Raw genomic sequence first — 25,915 nt, 5'->3', positions numbered from 1 at the left:
TTATTTGGTAAGACAAAGAATTGTCAATTGTCATGTTGAGGCTCCTAGATTGTCATATATGTTACCAAAATCAATTTATAATGAAACAAAAATAAACAAATAAAGGGATTTTGCACAGTGTTTTACATTTTGCTTAATTTGAGCAGCTTATCTTTCTAGTTTGAATCAAACAATAATGGATTTTTAAATGTAATAATGTTTATTATTCCTTTCGCACTTCCAGCCGTCTGGATCTTGTGCCTCACGATCTAATTTTAAATCTAGCAGCTTGGAAGTAATGTTGAGGCCTAGTGAATGGAACGTCTCAGGAAGTGTGTCTGGAATCATTCCCTGCTGTAGAGTTGCACTGTAGACTGTAAGACATTGTGTAGTGCTGTTCAAATTGCCAGGCAGTAAATTTGGCTACCTGTATTTTAAAGACACACAGTTCCCTGCAAGTTGTAAAGTACCATATTCAATATGGAGGAATTCTATCAAAACAGAGGAATCATGATTTGTCAAGAGCTCTGAAGATGGCACATTCAAGTAAGTAGGTAATGAGGCTTCTTTAATTAAGGCTCATTTTTAGGTTTCATTTTTGCCAAATTATGGATGAGATATGGATGAGATCTTTTGTGGGTAGGTAGCTAGTTTTTATTTTGTTCTCTAGCCAAACATCTCTAGTGAACATTATTCTTCAGTCAGTTGGTGAAAGTTGCTAGCTGATCAAAGCCTTCAACAGTCAAATCCACTACAGCCATTTTCCTTAAATTGCTACGCTGTTTCACTGGCTGATTATGTCTTAGTGAACCGCATGGATTCTTCTCAGAGCTTTGGGGCATGCACTCAAACTGTTTCAAACACAGTCTCAAGTCTTCTGTGAATCCAGCCCTGCAAAATCCAATGATGGATTCTCATTCTAGTGACTTCCCAACAATCATCACATCTCAGTGCCATTTTAAGCTTGTTTGTGGTTGTTTGTTTGGGATGGAAGAAGCTTTAGATTTAAATGGAAGCTGTGACATAAGAACAACAAAGTGGTGATCTTCGTCCTTAACCTGCTATAAAGCTAGAGGGAGGGTTTAGAAGAATGCATGCCTTGTCAGATTCAAACCATATTAACAGAAACAGTACATGATTTTCAGGAGTTAGGAGAGTTGTTTTGGCCCCTAAAATGCTTTGTTGTTTAGTGAGTATAAACAACACATTCAAAAATGTCCATATTGGTGTCACGGTCACAGCTCCGGACCCTTCCCTGTGGGCGTGCCGCTACGTTGTCTGCGTGCTGTTATGTCCATATTAGTACTTCCGTGGGTGTGGGTTGTTTGTGAGCGTGTTCGTAGTCGCACCTGTGCCTTGTCTCGAGATCACGAGGGTATGTGTTAACCACCTATTTAATGTGCGCTCACGCAATGTCTTGTGCTCGTCTTTGTCTAAAGTTTCGTGTCTGCGCGAGTGTTGTGTATGTGCTGCTCGCGCTCCACACGGAGCTTCACGTCTTTGATTCAAATAAACGTTCCATGTTCACCGTTAACGTTGTGGTGCCTGCCTCCTGCACCCGCCGTTACAATTGGCTTGTAATGGTCTGAGTTTCTGGATCAGGATAATTTCTCTCCATATCTCAAAATCGAACAACAACAAAGTAGCATTAATTACAGTTTGTCTCAAACACAACACAAAATATTTTCAGCATAATTTTTTCTGAATGAATCATGTTTGTCTTAAAAAAAAATAAAAACAACGGATCAGTCATGTGTGAATACAAGGCAGTTCCTCACATATACCAACCATGACCTTCAGTCAGCACAGGGACTGGAGAGCTTTATGTCGGAACAGAAAAAGTCTATTTCTTCAAGGATAATGAATTATCCTTAGAATGTGTGTAATATCATGTGCAAAAGTTTCATGCACTGTTTTCTAATGACTCTTCAAAATCCCATGGACACACCTCAACCATGTTGATTTTGCTGGCAGTGGCTGTTGTTGTTTGAGGAGCTGTGTGGCGGTCCCTTGTCGAGGAGCGGCGGTCCTTTGAGGTGGTGCTCAGCACACACTCTGTCTCCAAAGGGCACACTTCAGTATGCCTACTGTCAATGATCTCAGCCTCTCGTGTGGAGCTCCTCCTCCTGCCAGATGCTGTCATGGTAACTTGGCCACTATCTGACGTTTGGCTGATCCGCCTTTTCTCTAAAGCTTTGCCTGAAGAACTTCTTCTCTCCCTGGTTTTGGATATTTGCCCACTGTCCTCTTTAATCTTGCCTTTGCCCTTAGACGAGCAAGAACCTTTTCTTTTTGAGCCAGAATCCCTTCTCTTTGACTGGTGTGTAGGGCTAGAGGTTTTCTCCTGGCCAGGGGACGGTAGTTGATCATAGTCCCACGGACAAACATCCACCATTAGTGCTGGGGGCTGTAGAAGGCTTCCAGTGGACCTGGAGATGTCTGAAAGTATAATCTTGGGCTTTCCATCTGTGGGAGTGACACTTTTCTTGCGTCTGGTCCTCTCAGGGGACAGGCCTGCAGACTGCATTGCTTTGGAAGGCGTGTCCTCGAATTCCCAAGGGCACGCATCTGCTTTGTGTGCCATTAGGTTAAGGGGTGATCTGGGTTTCCTCCCATCTTGCTTAGCACTCCCTTCTTCCCTGCTGCCACCCTTATCTCTGGAACGGCGACGGTCCGAGGGCGACTGGACCACTGTCCTCTGTTTGTGTTGAGAACGTCCACATTTGGAGACACTCCCATGGACTGTGGTGCTCTCGCTTGGAGCGATAGAAACATGCTTTTGGCCTTTCCCATCTGATGGAGTAGCCACTTCCTCCACCTCCCATGGGCAAACCTCAGAAAGGTCATACAGGTCCTTGCTCCTGCCTGGTTCAAAGCAAATGGAAGGTTGACTGCCACTCACATGCTGCTTCATGATTCCCATTTTGCTCGGGCTTTTGGTGTATTCAACAGACTGGCTAGCGATCATCTTTGGGAACCCTTCAGGTGATTCCTCCACCCCTGAGAGCATCCTGGTGTCTTTGGCCTTGAGCCCCTTTTTACTGGTATCCTCGATGCTGTGGGTCTTCCCTGCAAGTCCCAGAGTCCTCTCCCTGGCACTGGCAATAACACTCAAAGATTTCTGCAACATTGAAGTTCGGAGGTGCACAGGTTTCTTATCTGCCGCCAAGTTGTGCGCGCTGACTGACTTGCATACCAGGGGGACTGACTCTGTGGATTCAGCAGGTTCAACTTTTGGTACCTCTGGGTTTTTCTTTGCAGACCTTCTGCCCATCAGAGTGTCCAGCAGAGATGCCTCGGTGGTCAGGCTCTCCGTTTTGTCAGCGGGTGCTCCATCCGCACCCTGGTCACAGGTGTGGTCATAGCTATGGGATCTCTTTAGAGAGAACACCTTGCTCTTAAGGGATTCCTCCCTGGACTTGCCACCGTGTGGAAGTTCGAAAATGCTCCCACGCAGGGTGCTGCGATTGCTTCCGTGGTCACTGCCATCCCTGTCCTCACGGCTGTACTGACGACTCACCGTCTCTGGGATCTCGGTGATCCGTCTCATGATCGAGCGTCCTATACCTTTTTTGGAGCTGCGCTTTTTCTGTAGATGAGGGTTGTTGGCCAGCATCTTCTTCCGCTTGTAGATTTCTAGTTGAGAATACAGCTTCTTTAACTCTTCCTAAAAATGAAAAATGGTAGACTGGTAATTGTATCCTACTTTGGAAGAATATTTCAGCTTGAATTTGTGCTTTTCAGTGAAATTCTCTAAGTGGCTGAATTCACTACCAAGTGACTAAAATCTAGTGTGAACTACAAAGTTCTCTAAAGTGGTTTGTGTCATCCATTTAAAATACACCTTGATAAGACTTTTTAAATGAACAGGACAGGGCACAGGATGCTCACTCGTATGTCCTCAGGGTCCAAACTATGCTCGCTCCAAGCTGAAGTAATGCTGTTGTTCAGGTAGGAGCCAGACCGGCCCATGTCCAGCTCGTCTTCGTAGGCCTCGGTAGTGATGTCCTCCTGCATGTGAGTCCCAGTGAACAGAAACTGCAGCAAAAGGAAGCCATCTTTACTTTAGTTTATTCATAACATCTCAACCACTGACAAAATATTATTCAGACAATGTGAATCCTTTTTCACTTCATATTTTCCCACATTTGTAGAAAGGTGGTTGTGGGTAGGAAGTAAAAGAAATCACCTTTGGGAGGAGTAGCAAACCGAGTGTCACTGTCACAGTCAGATGTGCGTGGACGAAAAATAACATAAGCATCCAGTCTGGATGTAGTCCAGGAGCCAGCGTAAATCTGCAAAGTAGACCAAAAGAATTCTGAAGAACCTGAAGAAGCTACACCTGATATCTTGCCTACAAACAATGTTCAGCACTTGTTCTTTGATCTGTCGCTAGTAATACAATACAATGTTAATGTCCAATTAATTAAAGAACATTATAATGAAATTGTGTATCATTAAAAGAAACTCCCTTGAAGCACTATACTCTTATTCACTAGGGATCAAGTCCATGGCCCCTAAGGACACTTCTTGACTCTTATAGTACAGAATAACAGGGTTCTTCCTCATTAAGAACATTAGGCCTGCTTTGGCAGAGCTCTGAAGCCCTCGGCTTATCTCCAATCCCAGCAGGAGTTGCAGCCTCACTTCAAAGGCAGGGGCAGCGGGTAACCCACAGCATTTGGAAAACAATACACCCTATGGGGGCAATTGTTCGCTCTTTATAACACCTTTAAAACACACCGATGTGGTTCGCTTCTCTGAAGACAGCTAAGGAGCTGTGTTTCCCCCACTGTATCAACATAAGTCTGCTTATGTCCACGCGGCCAGATGTGGGCGCCTTGCAGAATTTGCTGTTGCTTATCTCGTCTCTCCAAAGCAGAATAAATTTGACATGATTCGCTCCAAAGAGGGAAAAGTCAGGCACCAAGGAGCAAAATGGAGCAGTAGAAGTATCAAAAGTATCAAAGTATCAAAGTTGGAATATTCTTCGTGAGATGGAAACAGGGGCACGATGGGATAATTTTAAGCCTTGGCAGAGGTATGCATAAGATCTCTTGAGCAGGAACATTTCATTCACCCTCTTTCGACTGGCTTATCTGTGCTGAAGTCATGTAGCTTCAGTATCTCCCAAAGTGTTCACAGCAAATGTCTGTTGACGCATGACCATGTGGCAATTACATGAGTCTTAGCTATGATCCCCTTAACCAAAGCATCCACCAATGCATAGTGTAAGCTTCGCAGTGTTGTCCTCATTCAGTTGTTGGTAACACTACCAATGCCATCTAAGCTAAGTAGGTTAACATCTCTGCCTGTAGCAGCCGTTATTCTTTTGGGAACCGTTAAAAGACCGTGATCCAAAGATGCTTTTCGGATGATGCGTTATATGCCTTTAATGTATCAATTAATCACTGAAGAAGAGAGAGAAATGTAAACAAGCATGAGCTGACCTATAGGAACATGAATGTCAGTGCTCAGCTGTAAAAGATTTATTTATTACTTCTTGCAGAACAATTAATCTAGCTATAACACTGAAAATAATTCACACTGGATTTTTGTCTCTTGATTGGAAAACGCAAGCTGTTTTTGTTCCGTTTGTATGAGCCACAATCTGGGAGTTGACACAGTTACTTCCTGCATGCTCACAAACCACCGTGCTTATGGGAACCATGTCATCCTCGTTGTCCTCAAACAGTCTTAAGTGTCACCCACCTAATGATGTGGAAAATCGCTGAGATGAGAAGCTCGTTGTAGATGGCGACCGCCATGTAGCGTGGCTCGTGGAACGCAGAGGGCACGGTTCGCACGGCGTAGCACAGGTAGACGCCCCACAGCAGGAAGAGGAACTCCGCTAGCACAGCCATGTGGGCGGGGAGAGAGCATCACACGGACACTGATTATTCAGCGTGGTTGGAAGCAGGGGGTGGGTTGGTGGGGGGTGGGTTGGTGGGGGTGTTTGTCCTACTGTTTGAAAGGTGACTGCCCTCTTCCTGTCACACATCTGCTCCTCTCTGGCTCCTCTGACAGTTCACTGGCACATAATGAATGCTTATTCACTGGCATTTGATCCACTGACTCAACATATCCAGCAGAATTTGTTCATTTAACCTGCACTTTAATTCAGTCCTTCAGCCTTATATGTCACAGCTCAAAAAAAGCCTTTTGTTTGGATGCTGGGTCACATGAGTAGGTCTTCAGATTAAGATCTCAGAATAACACAGAGATCTATGTCAACTACATCAACAGTCAACTAGCTCAGCTGCGGTTATTAAAAACCTCAGTAGTCACAAAGACTGCATGCCTTCATCTGCGCAGTATAGCATACCACTGTTCATAGATCATGGTGCAACACTATCATGCCTTCATTATTGCTAATAGAGACACTCCCCTAGATTCGTTTTGGGTAAAGAGCAGGATCTTACAGTATATACTTGTCAATTTACAACAGACACTTTTACAATAGCAAACCATGACTGATTGTCTCTCATTGTATCACATATCCACTTAAACCATTCAATTAGGTGGCTGCTTTCAATCATTTACTAATACTAACAACAACAACAACAGATCTGGGGGTGTGAGACAGTGTGGATGAAGAAGATCAGAGGGACAGTGTGCATGGAGAAGATTTGAGTGTGTTAGGAGGTTTTGGACATAGTAAGGGTACTAATGGCTAATCCATGAAGCTCATGTAGTACAGGGGTAATGTGAGCTGGGTGATATGACTGAGGACTCTAGCTCCTGTGATTTGGATAAACCCAAGCGGGGAGACCAAGAAAGAATTACAATAATCAGTGCATGAGAAAATGAAGGCATGATAGCGTTGCACCATGATCCATGAACCGCGGTATGCTATACTGCGCAGATGAAAGAATGCAGTATTTGTGACTACTGAGGTTTTTTAATAACCGCAGCTGAGCTAGTAAGGACACTGTCAACATCTCCCATTCTCTGCTAGTTCTTGCACCACTACAGAGCGAGAGAGCTGCTCATGCTCATTCATAAGCAACGCTCACTGTCAGGAGATGTGCCACCACTCCCCTCACCTTATCTACACCACGAGCTGAGCAGACCCTCTCACTGTCTGCTTTCTCAAGGTTGTCAGCAGGAAGACAGGAAAGAGGGCGAGACAGGGACAAGAGAGGCAGGCAGAGAGAGAGAGAGAGAGAGAGAGAAAGGTAAGGAGGGAGATAGAGAGAGAGACAGAGAGAGAGAGAGAGAGAGAGATGGAGAGTGACAGCAGGCCCAGTCTCCCAGCTATGCGCTTCACCGGGTCTCAACTGCTCTTGGAGGATTAGATTCCATATCCTGAAGCAGCAGCTTTGAGCCTTGAGACCGTAATATCTTCTGCTTTTCGCTTGCTAGTTTGGAATTGCTGGCAATGCTGTGTGTGCAAAGAGGGAATTCACAGTTTTTATTTTTATTTGAGGGGGTGGGAGTGTTGGGTGGGGGGTGGTGGGGGGCTAACCAAATGGTACTCATGTGAAATCCTACAAAAGCCTCCATGTTTGTTTTATGTAGTTTCCAAAAACTTTCTCTCACTTATATCTCCAGTGTTGGCAAATCTTAATTCGATGCAGACCTCAAAACACACTAATAACTGCAGAATCCACACACTGCAGTTGAAACAACTCCCACAAAGTGTGCTTGGAGCTCATTTCGCATAAACCACATCAAATGACTATTTATTGATAGCCCGTGCTAAAAAAGCACCTACCAACAGCCATCATGTAGTCCCAGCAGTCGAGCAGACATGTGCTGAACTGAAGGCCCTCCGGCGTGACCCCCACGGCGATGAGAGCAAGGTGGGCATCGCGACTCTGGCACACGGCTGAGGTCCAGGCCACCAGGAACCAGAGGACGACCAGCAGGATGGCACCCAGCAGCCGCAACACCCGCCAGCTGGTCATGTATGGAACCCTCTGGGCGGTGCGTGACAGGAAGACCTTCAGCACCCTGGAAGGAAAAGACATCACCTATCTTCTAAGCAAGAAAAAGGACATTCGTTCTGGCATCAATTCATGTGAAAATGTAGTCGGTTTTGCCAGGGAGGGTTGTAATCATATGAGGCAGGATTACTGGGCACCAGAATAATTGATCTGGAAGAGGTTCACAGCGGGACTAAGCAGTTGTCTGGATTACGTGCCAAGTATGAATACAGTCTTTCTGCCTGTCTTTTCTTACTACTGCCTTTTTATGTTTAAATTGGCAAGATTTGATTTGTCAGAACAAAATGATTAAGAAGTGGTGGAAATTATTCCAAAATTCAAGATTCAAATGTGTGTGGCAGGTTTAGAGCACAAATTATATTGAAATAAACTTAATATCCAGAGTGCCTTGAATTTATGAAGTGGTGATCACAACTCAAGATACTGGTGAGAAATAACTTTGAAAATAATTTTTATGCATTAATTAGCTTCAGTAATTAACAGCTGCTTGTTAATTCTGCATCAACATAAATGTAACATTTGGTTTTTGTTTTGTATTACTGAAAACAATTACAACAATTATTAATATGAAATATGCCTTTGAGTTTGAGGGATCATAATGTATGTCCTTCCCTGTCTGTACTCTGTCAATCCATTTCGTTACTCAATCCACTTTTATGCTCTTGTTCCCAGTTGCTAGACTATCCTGCAAGTGTCCTCTAGACAAAAGCAGCGTGGGCGGCTTGAGGAGCCTGTCCGATTGGATTCATACACAGTTAGTACGCCTCGCAAAGAACAACTGTGTGGGTCAGCCTTTCATTTGGAAAGCAAAGCATCGGTATCTCTTCTTTCATTGGTTCTTTAAGGTGAACAGTTTAGAAGCCTGTGTAAGCAATGTCTGTAGCTAGCATGTTTGTCGCGTGGCTGTTGTTGTATGGAAGCATACCGGTACAGTTTGAGGATCAGCGTTCCATACACAGTGGCAAAGCCCATGAGGCGAAGCCACCTCTGCAGTATGCAGCGAAACACGCTCGGATGGAAGTAAAGGATCATTACCTATGAGGAAGGGACCACAGGTGTTAGCATTGATGTTAGCATCTGCTAATTACGCTTTGTTATAGGCCGCCATTGGATCAGTTCACAAGGGACGATCAACGGCGGTATAAACAAACTTTCACACATGGCGACAACACGTGTAAGGTCCTACAGAGCTAGACATTGATGTGGATGTGGTTTTACCATGTTTACCAATGATGACACGGTATACTGCATACTTAGCCTTTAAAGGAAAGGTGTCAGTGTGAGGTTTTATAGCTTTTATACTATTACAGTAAACTGTTATAGCCCCCAAAACCCACACCAAAGAATGTTACAAAATATAAAAAGCAACCGTGATATTACTTTTGCTTGGCTGATCGCTTGTAATCTCAAATTGTGTGAGCCTTTGAAGGTGCTGCTGATTTTTTAACCTCCCTCACCAAAACCCTCCCTACTCCAAAGCTCTTTCGGCACAGTTTGCACACTCTGGAATCCATCGTCTGCTCGCCTGTAGCTGCCAAGAGAGCATGGAAAACCCTAAAAATACACCCTGTCTTCGTAGACTGGCTCCAACTTCTAACCAAAATGAAAAGTCGTTTAGTTGAGGCTTTCGGGCTTAGAAAACACTGTAGAAAGGCATTTCTTCATCATAATCAGAAATACTCTTGAGTGGAGGCGTGATAACTGGAATGCATTTTTAACGTCAAATTATGGGATGTAATTATCATGTGCAGAAGACAGTATACAGTGTCGTACTGCTAAAAAGGTGAGCTGAGCGAGTGAGATCCAAGAGACGGAAAGTAAGAAAGAAGAAAATATTCTGATTCGGCTCAGAACATTAAACAAAGTTTTTTTAAATGACAGCATTTATTGGTGTGTTTAAAACTAGGCTCCTTTCAGCATTAGGTTCCCGCCCCAGAGGGCTGGGGAGCTAGTGTTTGGTCAGTGAGACAGAAGACAGGAAAGTGGGGCTCACCCAGACACCTCGGCATTAATTAATCAGTGTGTTTATTTTTAAACGAATGGCAGTAGTACTTGATGGACTCTTTAAAATTGCATAGCACTCCACAGCAGAGCAGAAGATTGCGGCAGTACAGTGGCACACACACACACACACACACACACACACACACACACACACACACACACACACACACACACACACACACACACACACACCCTCTGACTGGGTACACCTTAGATAATGTGTGTATCGGAGCATCTTCCTGCCCTTGCCGCATAGAGAATGTATACATTTCTTTCTGTCAGATAATGAGATCATTAAATTAAGATGACCTAATAGTGTTACAAGGTACAAGGTATGGTGAAATAACTTGAGAGAGGAACATCAGGACCATGTCCTATGATGAAACACCCTCTTTCCTTCCTCTCCCTCTATCAGACAGCAGGTGGGCTAATACCTCCCACTGTGGATGGGGAAACAGAGCTGGAAGCTTTAGCATGCTTTAACACATCCATCAGGATGAGAATCCAGCTGCCACAGAGAAACACCATCATCACCTCTGGTTAACACGTACAGAAAGGAGACTTTGCAGATCATGGTGTACGGAACTGGCAGAAACAATGTAGCATTTTGTACATCTTCCTTGTGCAGCATTTCATACAGCAAAAACTAGTAAAAGAACAACTTCTCACTTCTGATACTGAAAAACATTCAAGCAAAGAAGCAGCAGGAAAAAGGAAGGAAACCATTAATGACAATTAGTGAACTTTGGTGAACTCTCTCACCCAAGTGTGACATGATCGTGAGTAATCGAGTTATTATGCGACATCCATCTTCTGCAAGCCCACTAGAAATCTCACTATTAAAGGACACGTTAGACAGAATTTAAATCAAATCGTTCGGCAACTGAGAACAGCAAATTTACCCTGGGTGCTAATTCCTGAGCAGGGATTCCAAGTCATTGTGCGGTGATAATACAGACTCTGTATAAAAGACTTACACAATACGCTAGACAATATATTATCCTTGTTCTCTGGGACCAGCCAAGCTGAACAATAAGAGAAGAGGCCTCGGTGGAATGAAAGAATATGGTGTACATCAATAAGATTTTCACGGTAGGATGAAATCAGCTGCTCATGTTTTGAGGGAGTCGGGTCTTAAGGATAATCGAAAACTGGAATAATCCATCGTACTGTATAACATGATGAGTTAGTGCTGCTTTTGTAATGGACTGAAAGGGCTGAGAATGTTTGCAATTGTGACTGTAAAGATTTTAACTTACGGGGAAATAGAGAAGCACGGCTCCGAACTGGATAGCTTCCATAAGAATAAGACCAGAGGCTTTAATTCTCTAAAAAGGAGAAAAAGAGAGGGATCAGGAAGACAGAGAAAGAGAGACAGAGGGAGAAGGAGAAAGGAGATCACAAAGAAGCCAAGAGAGGGGAAGGCAGAAAGCCTTCGGAGCGAGAGGGAGATGAAAAAGTGCAAACCCTTCAAAGACCGTATGTGACAGCAGTCCTGGGTGTAGGGGGGAAGTTCTAATCCCCAGAGCTCAGAGTGCTCCCTGCTGATGCATCATGGGAAGGCTGACACTGCGTAGTGTCCACAGCGTCTGTGGCTTTTACATCAATTTGGAGCAGATTTTAATAGCTGTACTCTATATTCACACAACGCGTCTGTCACTGTGCTTGTGTCATGATTATAAATTGCAATGATAAGATTACAAATGTTCCCTCTGTAGGAGGTTTAGTGTATAGGGGCCACTTTCTATGCCAATTAGAATGAATCCTTTGTCCTTTGGGCCCTATAACAACAAATGAGCTAGACGAAATCCTGAGATGGTTCCGGTTTGAGCTTCACCTGAAGGAATATCGAGCCGAGACGTTCCATTCCAGTGAAAGACACCAGTGGGGATTCGTTTCCTGGCACTGCATTAGCAGTAAGTATCTTCATATATCAGACTTTCGCAAACAGCTGTCTAGAGGTTCTCCAGAGGTTTCCTTTGCACTACCATTAGAGGTTCACTCAGATTCATGTTTTGATTTTAGGTTCACCTAAAAACACTGCCGGTCTGTTATGGTTTGGGTACAGAAAAATGAACTTAGTTGAAGTCCCTCCAAAACAGAACAGTTCAGCACAACTCTGAATTCCCCTCCCTCACTCTCCTTTAATAGAAACCCCGTAAAGGTGAGCAGTTGCAGACTTTAACCCATCTGTCTTACCTAAGTGTCTAAGGCCAACCCAGGTCAAACTAGTGTCAAAACAGCTTAGTGAATACAGATGCAGAGCAGGTGTTTCTAAATAAGTTGGTGGTCATTGTAAATGAATAATGTATACATCGTTGTGCTATCTTATAAAAAGCGACCCATCTAAAAATAATATACGTTAAATTACAATGTGACAACAAAAGGGAAGGGGGAGAAATCTCTTAATATTATAAAATCTCCTAATAATATGTATGATATAACACAGTTCTTAAGGACTGACTTTGCACGGCTGTTTTGCACCCCACCTTATTCCGCCGGTAGTGGTAGACCGCCGCCATGCTGCCAAAGGTCAGCAGTATGCAGAGACCCTGGGAGGAGATGACGGCCAGGCGGAGGGCTCCGTCTTCTCGTGCCACGCAGGGCGCGTCGTCGTGGCAGAACGTGCATCCCTCGTGGCAGGGCAAACACCTCCCAGGCCCCTCGGCCGCCTCGTCGACGTAGGGACCCTCACGGGCCTCTGGCGTGCAGGGACACAGCACCCAGGAGCAAGAGGGGCAAAGGAATAACAGGGTTCCACATACAGAGTCTATGGAGTGAAAGGCGCTATACACAACTAGTGTTATTATTTTTATCATCAGTTGAGATCGACTCATGCTACAATGGTCTTGTACTCAGTCCTATACAAGTACATAATGAAAGGGAGTCCAACCCTAAAAACCTAAATGCCCGACACATTACTGCTCTGACCTGCAATGTGTCTTCTCCGCTTGAGTGACAAATTGCTCAAACCCTCAATTAAACACAGTGTGTAAGCGCTTTGCGTGAGCTACAGACTTGGATAAAGTGATGGATCTGCCTTATAGATCTGCCTCAAACATCTTCATTCTTCTCCTACATGTCAATCAGGCGAAGCATCTGTGTACTGGTATCACTTCATTAAGAAACACAGTTGTTTCACTGGTGACTCATGAGCTAATTTTAGTTTGTTAATGTGTGTGTATGTGTGTCTATGTGTGTGTGTATGTGTGTGTGTTTGTGCGTGTGTGGGGAGGACTCGGTAGATTCAAGTGGCACCCTTAGCAACTAGGATTCAGCGGGAATGAGTTCATGTATGTGAGGCAAAGGTTTAATGTCCTGTTGTGTGTGTGTGTCAGACAGTGACAGGATATAATATCCTACTGTGCGTATGTGTATCAGATGGTGACAGGATATAATGTCCTGCTGTGCATGTGTATATCAGACAGTGACAGGATATTATGTCCTGCTCTGTGTGTGTATCAGACGGTGGCAGGACATATAATCCTGTTCCATGCTTTTATTCACCTGCTGCAGAGCTTTTAAATGTTCAACCATCATCACCATGAATTAGAAGTCTCCAGCTATCATCCAGGCATTTTCACACACATGCAAATAACACATATGGACACACACACACACACACACACACACACACACACACACAGTGCATGTGTGTTTGTGCTCATGCACACCATATCTCATTCCTGTTTTTTACTTCACAGTGTCATCGAAATAAAATTGAAACTCACATAATACAAAGCATATAGCGTTCTGTGAGAACTGAAAAAAAGTCAAGTAATAAAAATGTAAATAAGGATGAACAGAACCTGAAATGTTTGTCTCATTCTCTCTGCCTCCCAGGGGTTGGAAAACAGAACAAATTAGATTAGTACGATGGGAAACAAATGGTTATTTGATGCTCTGCCTCTGTAATGCACCATGGGAAAATCAGCCATTGCAGCTCAGCGCATCAGGGACGTAATTACTGACCGATGGGCCGAGGCAAAGTGACAAGGCGCTCATTTGGTGAGGTAACATCGCCGATGGCTAATTATGACTGTGTGCAGATAAACGCCATTGCTCACAAAGGTAATGATCTGGATACAGACGCCGAACATGGAAGAGTGATCGTTAACCTCTCCCCATCTCCAAGCAGGATAAATACGATCGCGTCGTGCCTTGTCGTTAAAAAGCCCTCTTAGTTGTCATCCCCACCCCCACGCGCCTCCACCTTTACGCTGCAACTACAACGCAGCTCCACCCGTATCAACTTCACCCGTGTCGAGTTCCCCATCCGTTTTTTTTTTTTTTTTTGTGGGTACAGGCCACTGTTCGTCTGGCGCACGGCCGAGGACAGACCCTACGGTTCTACACGTGACCCATCTGGAAGGCACCAGGGGAGCTTCACTCACTGGAGAAGCCGTTGAGCACCACCTGGCTGGGGTGGTAGAAGCCAGTCCTGCAGAGGCACCTGTAGTTGTCCAGCACGAAGCCGTGTCCCGTGACGGGTTTGCACTGCGGAGACAGGACATGGTGTTAGTGCTTTGGTCCCTCTAGGTGAAGCTGACAACATTCAAGGTTAAACTGCAAACCTGCACGTTTTAGAAATTTACATTGAAGTCAAGCATCTTGGTGAGATGACTGTGCCAATACGTGTGGATACAAGAGGATATGTTGTCGTTTGTTTATTTGAAAAATGCATCTACTTGTTTCATTTGGCAGCCTCTCTTATTCAAAGTGACTTATATATTACATATTCATCATCTGTGCGCTGTGGGAATCGAACTCATGACCTCAGCATTGCGAGCACCTCAATCTATCTGCTCCATTGGGCAAGGTCCCTATTTTACTTACTTCTCAAAGAAGTACCCGTACAGCTTGGTTATGCTAATAGCACAAAAAGACAAGAAGATTGTTAAAGTGAAGAATCCAGTATATGGTCCAAGATACTGAAGACATTTTAATGTTTGTGTCTCATTCACATGTGTTATTTGCTCTCCTCTCTCTGAAGCCAGACTGACTGACCTCATTATTATATTAGGCCTAGTTACTTGGGTTCCCTGAGCCAGCTAATGAGTCTAAGCTCTACTGCCTAGGGACAGTGGCTTGCTTTGTCATTGCATAAAATTCTAATTAACATCCAAATTAGGAATTAGACTTCTTTGCACAATTAAAATGTGCTGGAAAAAAGTCTCCCAGGTGTACATATTTAGCAAACATGTTGCTGGTCTGAATTGAGCCCAAATTTAGAAGCTTTTGTAAACACAATTTAGAATTTAGTCATTGTAGATAAATTCAGCATCAGAAAGGCTTCAATTGTCATGGTGCTGTAACCCCTAAAACATTTGAATGTTGCATTCATCAGAGGTAATATTGAAATGGTCACAAATAATAAGAGGCCAGGTTTTCTTATGTAAGGTATTTGCTCTTTGGGAAAATGCTGAATCAAACAGGCTAAACAACACATGGGAGAGCGGAGCTGTACTCTAGCACATTTGAGGTTATGTTTGTTTGTTGGATGGATGTCCTGAATTTAGTGCCATTATTTGATCGAGAATTTTTGAAAATCATGTTTTGAGAATTCAAACAACAAAGCCAGGACAGAAATGGAAACAAAACAACCCTAAAATGCACCTGGGAGAAATAGCGGCACTTTTTACGGGTTGTGTGAGTCTTCGTATTCTCCGGTAATGGGAGACGGGAGTTTGCCAGTGAGATGGAAGCAGCCAGTAGTTAATGAACCAGAGCCGCCAAATACTGATAGGTGCTCCCAGAGGGAGATGTGATCAAAAGGATCAAACGGAGTCTGTGACATGAGAAACTGAGACGGCAGACCGAATCCCATATTAGTTCTCAGGACCTGCTTTATATGAGGGCAAATTTCACTCATGCAATCAAAGCATGGAATCATGGGTAATCAGCAGTAACCAGTTTTTAAACTTTTTTTGTTGAACCCCTCCCACCTAATCTGATGAAAGATAATAGCAATTGAAAGTTCTGATATAGATGATGTCTTCCTTCTCTGTTTGCTGAATGATCCCAAAGATTAGCAGTCGAAATGCCCTTCTTTAGAGTTCAGGAGAACTCAGGTCTGTATCAGTCGTCTGATACATCGTAGACAGCAGTTACATAACGAAGTCTCCCTGCAGGACTGAGAGTGCGTGTGTTTGGTTGCGCACGCTACACACAAAGGACGAGGGCAGCAAACGTGACCTCGGCACGCCTCTGCCGTTATTTCATGCTGGCGAAAATAAAGACGCCTACTTGTAGCAGAAGCCCTTCACTGTTGTTACAAACAGGAGAGCCTGACAGAGCAGACCATACAGACTCCCACCATGTAAAGCCAATGCCTTGTGTTTTATTGCTGTGCTGTCTGAGATCATTAGGAAGCTTGAAGGTAAAAAAAAAATAGAGTCCTCGTCTGGAAACACGAAGCACTTCACGCTAAAGTGGTCATATTGTGGCTGTTGGCCGCTCGGTATGCAGAAACTACATTGTGGGTTACTTTGAATTTAAATAGCAGGGTCCCCCGCCCACATACACAGTCTGATTGGTCAGTCCAGTGACGCTGCCACCCAACCCACCTGTCAGTCTAGGAGTCATGCATCAGAGTCTCAGCAGGCAGGTTCAAGGGAGTGTATTTAATTTAAAAAAGGCAAGGCTCTGATTAGGGCTGGATGTTAATTCATGCTCCGACACAACTTCCTGTCTCCCCGTAGGGACACACTATGTTTATGATGTCTTCTACATCCCAGGCCACAGGAGACCCATTTCATTTAGTCTACATTTATTATCATTGCACATGCTTGTCGAAGACCAGTGTATTAGATATGCCTGCTGAATAGCTCTATCTCCATTCCATTTTTAGAATATTCTTATACATATATAAAGTTTCCAGAGAAAGATGACAGAGGTCCTTCATTAACTGTTTGAGCAAAGTGCTTCTGAATTGATGAACTACATATGTCTAGAATGTTCTGTTTTTATGGAAACTTTGTGTATTTCTCTGCAATTTTTATACCTCTACAAATCTCACTGCAGAACAACTCACTGCAGTTATTCACATAAAATGATATATTTACATTGTATTGCCAAAATATTCGCTCACTTTCCTTGACTCACATATGAGCTTAAGTGACATCCCATTCTTAATCCATAGGGTTCAATATGATGTTGGTCTACCCTTTGCAGCAAGAACAGCTTCAACTCTTCTGGGAAGGCTGTCCACAAGGTTTAGGAGTGTGTTTATAGGGATTTTTGGCCATTCTTCATTCTGTGTGTGTCTGTGTGTGTATATTGACATCCTTTTACTGTCTAAATATATATTAAAATTATCCAGGCAGATAAGAGCTGAAAAGCTATAATCAGTTAACTGACTTCAGAATACAGTGGTAGTGCCTGCACTGGTGGATTATAATGTGTGCTTGGTACAGCTATAATGTGAATCGTCATGATGTTTTGAGTCTGTTGCTGAGAAACTGGAGGAGATCTCAGGTGTGAGAGCTTTAAAAGCCACTCATTATCAGAGAAATAAACACCTCCTCAGCTTCCCCACTAACTGCAGAAGGAACATATAAATCAGGTGGATGTCTGATTCATGACACCCTTGCACAAATACTTGTACTTTGCAGTGACTTCACTGAAAAAGAGGATTGAGTCACTGAGTATATTGTTGTTTGAACCCAGAATGCAATGGGCCAAGAACTGAGGTCAGCTGTTGATGCAAAGCAAATGTATTTTGGACTGATAACGCAAACAATTCATGTGGAACCAATATGTACAATTCAGCTGAGTAAATCCAATGGATTTTTCCATTCAGTGTGGTGCCAAGGTCTGTCTGCAGGCACCACACTGAAAGGAAAAGGGGGATATATTTGGATGTGTGTGTGTGTGTGTGTGTGTGTGTGTGTGTGTGTGTGTGTGTGTGTGTGTGTGTGTGTGTGTGTGTGCGATGTGTGTAATGAGTGTGATGTGTGTGATGAGTGTGCTCTTGTGGTTGTGTGTGTGATCTTATGAGTGAGTGTGTGTGTGTGTGTGTGTGTGTGTGTGCCTGTGCATGCTCGACTATGACAGCACACCTTCAGGGACTTTGGCCTGTGCTGACCTGGCTATCTCCACTGCGCTAATAAATAAATCAAAGAATGCCCCATTGTCTTCTCCCCAGAGTGTATGCTGTCAAATCACAGTTGTGCACGTGTCATGAATGCTAATCCTGTCTGCTATGTTTTCCGCTATTCACTAGACCCCACACAAAACACATTTAATGTTCCGTGAGATATGGACCGAACATCATAAAGGAATGCTTGAGCCCTAAGATTACACCCCTATATTAGCCTGGGCCCCTTTTCTTGACATGAAGACAGTGGAGAACAAGGACACTTTCTGTCCTCACACATGGGCATCACAATTTTATTTATTAGTCCTGTTTGAAGTCTAACCTTGAAGTTCCTGAACTCTCATAGCTATCTGGTCCTACTAGGTACGAACGGCGGTGAGAAGGTGAGCACAGTCTGTATTTCGAAAGGTGAAAAGAGCGTAGAAGCTGTTATCCACCAGTGCTGCACGCTCAGATCGCCCCCTCGTACTCCCGCTCAGAGCCACGTGACGCACTCCGGCCGGAAGCCATGGCACGATGCTGTCCTGTGGGGGGGGTGGGGGGGGGGGGGGGGTTATCACTCGCGGGTCATGGCACTAGAAAGTCCAGCAAGTACTTAAACCCGTCCACGGGCTGAACCGAGACCTGCTGCTTCCCGAGGAAAGAATAGAAGCAGAGAGGTAGACAGTGGGGTTGGGATATAAATACGTACACGCCGCTGCCTGTAGGTGGGCGGTTCAGCAAGGCAAGTAAACATGTCACCTATTTCAGGACTATCTGTAGAAATGTGGGGTATATACAGGGTGGCTCTGGTTCAGGACTATCTGTAGAAATGTGGGGTATATACAGGGTGGCTCTGGTTCAGGACTATCTGTAGTCATGTGGGGTATATACAGGGGGGCTCTGTTTCAGGACTATATGTAGTCATGTGGGGTATATACAGGGGGGCTCTGGTTCAGGACTATCTGTAGTCATGTGGGGTATATACAGGGTGGCTCTGGTTCAGGACTATCTGTAGTCATGTGGGGTATATACAGGGGGGCTCTGTTTCAGGACTATCTGTAGTCATGTGGGGTATATACAGGGGGGCTCTGTTTCAGGACTATCTGTAGTCATGTGGGGTATATACAGGGTGGCTCTGGTTCAGGACTATCTGTAGTCATGTGGGGTATATACAGGGGGGCTCTGTTTCAGGACTATCTGTAGTCATGTGGGGTATATACAGGGGGGCTCTGTTTCAGGACTATCTGTAGTCATGTGGGGTATATACAGGGGGGCTCTGTTTCAGGACTATCTGTAGTCATGTGGGGTATATACAGGGTGGCTCTGGTTCAGGACTATCTGTAGTCATGTGGGGTATATACAGGGGGGCTCTGTTTCAGGACTATCTGTAGTCATGTGGGGTATATACAGGGGGGCTCTGGTTCAGGACTATCTGTAGTCATGTGGGGTATAAACAAGGGGGCTCTGGTTCAGGACTATCTGTAGTCATGTGGGGTATATACAGGGGGGCTCTGTTTCAGGACTATCTGTAGTCATGTGGGGTATATACAGGGTGGCTCTGGTTCAGGACTATCTGTAGTCATGTGGGGTATATACAGGGGGGCTCTGTTTCAGGACTATCTGTAGTCATGTGGGGTATATACAGGGTGGCTCTGGTTCGGGACTATCTGTAGTCATGTGGGGTATATACAGGGGGGGTCTGGTTCAGGACTATCTGTAGTCATGTGGGGTATATACAGGGGGGCTCTGGTTCAGGACTATCTGTAGTCATGTGGGGTATATACAGGGGGGCTCTGTTTCAGGACTATCTGTAGTCATGTGGGGTATATACAGGGGGGCTCTGGTTCAGGACTATCTGTAGTCATGTGGGGTATATACAGGGGGGCTCTGTTTCAGGACTATCTGTAGTCATGTGGGGTATATACAGGGGGGGTCTGGTTCAGGACTATCTGTAGTCATGTGGGGTATATACAGGGGGGCTCTGGTTCAGGACTATCTGTAGTCATGTGGGGTATATACAGGGGGGCCCTGTTTCAGGACTATCTGTAGTCATGTGGGGTATATACAGGGGGGGTCTGGTTCAGGACTATCTGTAGTCATGTGGGGTATATACAGGGGGGCTCTGTTTCAGGACTATCTGTAGTCATGTGGGGTATATACAGGGGGGCTCTGTTTCAGGACTATCTGTAGTCATGTGGGGTATATACAGGGGGGCTCTGGTTCAGGACTATCTGTAGTCATGTGGGGTATATACAGGGGGGCTCTGTTTCAGGACTATCTGTAGTCATGTGGGGTATATACAGGGGGGGTCTGGTTCAGGACTATCTGTAGTCATGTGGGGTATATACAGGGGGGCTCTGGTTCAGGACTATCTGTAGTCATGTGGGGTATATACAGGGGGGCCCTGTTTCAGGACTATCTGTAGTCATGTGGGGTATATACAGGGGGGCTCTGGTTCAGGACTATCTGTAGAAATGTGGGGTATATACAGGGTGGCTCTGGTTCAGGACTATCTGTAGTCATGTGGGGTATATACAGGGGGGCTCTGTTTCAGGACTATATGTAGTCATGTGGGGTATATACAGGGGGGCTCTGGTTCAGGACTATCTGTAGTCATGTGGGGTATATACAGGGTGCAAAGATCTAATCAGTATTGAAAACTGTACAGAAGAGAGGGGCCATTTTAACAGCTATTCATTCATCAAACAGAGGAGGAATCCCTGGACAAGCTACACTGAGCTATGAGGGAAAACTGAATTTCACAGAAGTTTTGTTGGTGTCCGTTAAAAATCAGTGACGAATACTCACTACAATCCCACCCAAGTCAAATTTGTCCTCAAGTAAAGAGCCAATTCACGATATAAGCCAAGCTGAGAACCCAGCAAGCCAGGACGCAGGACGAATGTATTCAGAAGCTGATGCCCTTGAACTCTGTGAAACGTCTGAAAGAGAGGACCTGCTAAATGACAAAACCCCAGACTGCAAAAAAGCAGGCCGCACTCCTACGGACTTCAGAGCCGCCGGTAACAGTGGTGTGATGCCTTTTATCTTAGCAACAATGTTTGTTGTTCAGTACAAGGAATGTTTGTTGCTCAGTCAGGAATGTCCTCTCAGACCTTTATAATTGCACACACCCACACATGGCCACCACTTACATCTGTCCCTGGAATGCAGACAACAGTATTAATAAGCCCGATAATTGATAGTACCAGTGTGGTGTGAGTTTATCCGATCAGAGTGTATGAACAGGCTGTTTTGAAGACCTTTGAACATCAAAAGTCCCTATAAGGGACAGATCTATATATGGAAACAGTCACGCTACAGCCTTCCCCTCGGGTGTATGTGTAGTCTGCATCTGCTCGTGACCATATATGTACTTTCCATTCAGTGTTCAGTGTTATATGTTTTGTTAAGCACTACTTTGCGTAGCCGCTATTGTAAATAAAGCTGCGTGTTTTTGAATGCTCATCTCCTGCATCAGCCTCGCACGGTCACTTCTCCTGAACAAAGGCCTTTGGGTGTTAGTGCTCCTCAACTGTGTGGTGTGCTCAGTGGGTTGTTTTTTTTTTTGCATCTGCAGTGTTTGTTTTGGCAGACACGGAGAAGGGAATAGTTGCTATCATCCACTCCACATTTGCAAATGTGCTGTGAAGTTTACGTGGGCCAGCCTAATGCTAACAGGGTGGGCACTCCCTTCTGAATAGCAGCCAAACCATGACATTTTTTTGCTTATCCTAAACAACAAAGCACAGATTGAGTACCGCAGCTCTGTCGTCTGTTTTGAGATGAACATGAACACACACACACACACACACACACACACACACACACACACACAGTTTCTTTCACACTTCAGCCAGATGGAGCCTTTTTCCGAACTGTGGATTTCTTTAGCGGTTCGGAACAAATGTTTCCCAGCGCTTTCCTCTCTGCTTCTCGTCCGGCGTTCCCGAGAGACGGACCACACGTGCAAAGAGGACAGTGAATAATTCAGGGAGTGCACTGCAATCCATTACCCTGTATTTATTATGGATCATAATGCAAAGGCAGGCAGGTCCCTGCTGCAACACACGCTCAGCCCTAACAAGCATTCTACACATCTCCAGATCACCTCTGCCCACTGTGCTGAGGCCCTGGGGCCCAGACATGTTCGGCACTCCACTTAAGATTTGAAGATCAAGTCATGCAGAGGCCAGACACAACAGCAGGCAAATACGTGACAAACATGAGGTTTATTATGCAGCATTCAACAGTCATCAACCTTCTCTACCTATTATATGAAGTTAGAATTACGTAGCGCCTTGTTCAGTACCCAAGGATGCTTCACAATCAACACACTGCACAGTGCTCTCACATCCACTCAGCACACCACTGAGAAGCAGCAGCCACTGCCTAATAAGGACCCATAAGAATTACTGGTGGTCACCAGCCTTCTTCTCTTTCTCCAGCGGCAGAGATTAATATTTCTTCGCCGTTGCCGCCAAGTTTCTGTCCATGTCTAATGCACGCGGGCCGGTCTGTGGTCGCCCAGGCCATCTCGTGTTCCGCCAGTGTTATCGTTCGCGTGGCTTCTCCAAAAATAGCCAGGCTGATCCGAGTTCCGAACGGTCACTAAATGTACAGCAGAGCAACACCCCCCCCCACCCCCAATAACCCCCCCCCCAAAAAAAAAATAATGAGCTCCTAAGCGGTCTAGAAAAAAAAAATCATAAATTCAAGGTGAAAGCAAGCACAGAACACCACCCTGTCAAATCAACCTGAAAGTTCTAACCTAGAAGTGTACAGTCTAAAATGCATGCCAATTGAATGTCCAGGGATATAAGATATGCATGGAGACAGTTCCAGGAGAAGATGGATCTCCCTAAGGGCAGACATGTACAGTGTTTATTTTACAAGGCGTCGTTGAAAAATGAGAGCATGCCGGAGAGCATGTGGGCTTCTCAGCACCAGCGCGTCACACTTCAGGCTTTGTCCTGGATTTTGGCTTTCATCGTTCATTCGTTTTGGCCTTCGCTTTAGTTGTCATTTTCGTGTTGTGTTTAGTAGGTGGCGTGCGGGAAGACGGACCCACTCACCTCCGTGGTGGTCAGGTTGCAACGGTGGGTGCCTGCAAACCAGCCTGTGCTGGAGCACTGGTCGATGTCCACGTCCTGCAGATTCACATCAACTCTCACCACTCCTCTATGTGGAGGGAGAGAAAGAGAAGAAGAAAGAAGAGGGACAGAGACAGTGAGAGTTAGAAGCTACGTCCTCTTGGAAGCTTCCATAAACACGTTGACGTTGTCCGAGAATCTGACAGTGTCTTGGGCGTCTCTGTCATTTTCCACCGGGGACGAGGAGCTGAGCCTCCATTACATCACAGGCTGGATTGAACATTCGTCACTGCTAAGAAACATGGAAAGTGTTTTAACCCATCATCAGCATCTCAAAACCCCAATCCCACATATTCTCCGAGACGGACATCCACCACGTCTGATGCTGGCGGGTGGATGGGAGTCTGTGGGAAGCTTCCTCCACCCAGCACCGTCTGCCACGGTTTTATGTGGCTGAGCTACATTAATGCCGCCCCATAGCTTGCCCATGTGGACCAGAAGATCAGCCTCAGGTCAGAAAGTGTCCCATTAGAGCCGGTTCCTCTTATTTCAACCACAAATGGCTCATATGGGTCACAGAGAGCTTCTCCAAGGAGTCTGCTATGATGGCTGCTATGATCACTCATTTCATGGCAGCTGTGTTTTGGCTTTGCAGTGATAGATGGCAAATGACATGAACCTAATGGTGTTGTAATTATGTTTTCATTGGTCTACTTTAGTAATCAGTGATATTTTGGGAAACAGTTTTTGCATGTAGCATCATTGCAGTGTTTAGCACTGCATGATGTAAGTTGGATTCAAACATTGAAGTTCAAGTCACATAAGCATTTATTTAAATGCTTTTGGTTAGGCTCAACACAAAACACCAAAGCACACCAAAGAAGGACAGAACAATATATATACAGAAAAACAGAGACATGAATAGATAAAAATATGCAAGTGTGTAGCAGCATTCTATCAATAGCACTGGTGTAAAACAAGATCTTTTGCTGAAGATATGTTACAAAATTTGTGTTTTATAATTGGAAAAATTTACATAAAAATCACAGTCTGAACAAATGGTTCGACTGAACAAATGATTTGACGGAACTCCAAAGGATCCGAGGCATAACTCCACCATCGTAGGGAATCTGATCCTTTATTCCGGAATCGTCTCTTTCAAAATGCAGTAGCTAAAAACCTTCACTGAATCTTTCAGGCTCAAAAACTAAAAGCTTCATAGCTAATAATGTTCAACACACCTAAGTGCATCATGGGGAACACAGCACACCAAACACGCACCACCAGTGGCCACTCCTGCTCCCGTAAAACAGCCAGCAGGCTACATGTCCTCATTGCCCTCGAGCTCGTTCGGCCTGTCTGATTTCACTATCTCTCCTCTACTTTCTTTCTCCTGCCCGGGGCATTTTTTCCCCCCATCCTGTGAACTGCCTGAGGGATTAGAAGTGTGGTGCCCACGGGGTGGCGAAGGTTTGGACAGAACATATATGATGTCTGTTAGTGGAGGATTTGCTCCTCTTGACGCGAGAGATGACAGTCTCGTCCTTCATGAGCTAACTTGCCCGTTCTTTCTCTGATACGCCGATGAAAGGATGGATGGATTCAATAAGTTGAGCAAATACAGGTTACGGTGCGCTCGCGCTGTCTGGAGGTCAGGAGAGCGGTGCATGCGTGAAGTTCGTCTTCCGCGAGGAGACTTTAACAGACGTGTTAGCTCTGCTGCGCTCCTTCCTGTGATGTAGTCAGCAGTTTTGAAATGAAGATCATGGGCCTTGACAGTGATTGCATTTCAGACTGGGTTTACAGCCCAAGTGTCTTGCCAATCCTTTTCTCTCTCCTTCCGTTATCAAAAAGTCGGAGAGTACTTCGGAAGCAGGAGAAGCCCATCTGTCAGCTCGGAATGGGGACAAACACATGGGACTGTCATTTTTCTTTCTATCTCTCAGCAGAGAGAGAGAGAGAGGGAGAGAGAGAGAGAGAGAGACGCAGGGAAGGGGTGGCAGTACTGAAGTACATCTAACTAACTAATGATACTCCTATCCATACTTTCACTTAGGAAGATGGACTATTCCCTCACAATAGAGGACCAAAAAGCGAAATGTTTCATTTCACGCAGCTCAGTCCGATCACCATGCAATATCTGCCCAGGATCAAACTATAACCCAGGGTGTTATTCAACATCAAAGAGGATATGCTGGTGAGAAACAGCTCTTAAAAAGACTAATGCAGACCTACTGAGCTCATCGTGGACAATTCAGCGATTCTGATGAAGGGAAAATGCTTCTGCTACGAACGGTCACGCATGATGAAGTCATGCATAGGGGCTTCATGACATCATCCAGTGCAGGTGTTATGCCAAATTCTGATTCCCCAGCAGAATCGTTCCCCCTTCACATGCACGCGCTTCACACAGGCATATGAAAGCAAAACACTACATTTGTACTTTCTGCTGTATTTTATGTACTTTTAAAACTTTACGCGTTCTTCACCGTGAACACCAGAATATGGTATAAAGTCAAATAAAGAACACAGTGGCATTGACAATACTCTACGAATTGAATACATATACATGCTGCCGATGAGTATCATGAGAACATTATGAACAGGGAATTACAGCTTTCAGCTTTAATTCCCAGGTCTGCTGACACACATACGAGTACGTGTCACAGACGCCCCATAGAACGCTAACCCACATGGTTCAGCCCGCCATGTGCTTGCGTGTTTGTGCCATGTGCTCATGTCAATTCCCTTATTTTTAGCCACGCCTCTCTATTAGCCCTATTTTATATCACGCCTGCCTCTTGTTACCC

At 44.8% G+C, this 25,915-nt stretch overlaps 1 protein-coding gene across 1 annotated transcript in view; it reads right to left on the bottom strand.

Annotated features, from left to right (window-relative positions):
- Positions 1–1,196: 1,196 nt before the first annotated feature.
- Positions 1,197–25,915, bottom strand: part of gpr158b (G protein-coupled receptor 158b) — a 29,936-nt gene continuing 5,217 nt past the window's right edge. Inside the window, exons 2-11 of the mRNA XM_076972472.1 lie at positions 23,088–23,193; positions 14,327–14,429; positions 12,422–12,633; positions 11,192–11,260; positions 8,854–8,963; positions 7,697–7,935; positions 5,692–5,830; positions 4,169–4,274; positions 3,871–4,017; positions 1,197–3,646 (exon numbers count right to left, since the gene is read on the bottom strand). Coding sequence (XP_076828587.1) covers positions 1,883–3,646; positions 3,871–4,017; positions 4,169–4,274; positions 5,692–5,830; positions 7,697–7,935; positions 8,854–8,963; positions 11,192–11,260; positions 12,422–12,633; positions 14,327–14,429; positions 23,088–23,193 — 2,995 coding nt within the window. The 3' untranslated portion in view covers positions 1,197–1,882. The remainder of the gene's footprint in view (positions 3,647–3,870; positions 4,018–4,168; positions 4,275–5,691; positions 5,831–7,696; positions 7,936–8,853; positions 8,964–11,191; positions 11,261–12,421; positions 12,634–14,326; positions 14,430–23,087; positions 23,194–25,915) is intronic.

The sequence above is a fragment of the Brachyhypopomus gauderio genome, chromosome 14 (genome assembly GCF_052324685.1).
Source record: "Brachyhypopomus gauderio isolate BG-103 chromosome 14, BGAUD_0.2, whole genome shotgun sequence".
Taxonomy (NCBI): Eukaryota; Metazoa; Chordata; class Actinopteri; order Gymnotiformes; family Hypopomidae; genus Brachyhypopomus; species Brachyhypopomus gauderio.
The sequence above is the reverse complement of the archived record's forward strand: the minus strand, read 5'-3'. Positions and strand labels throughout refer to the sequence as shown.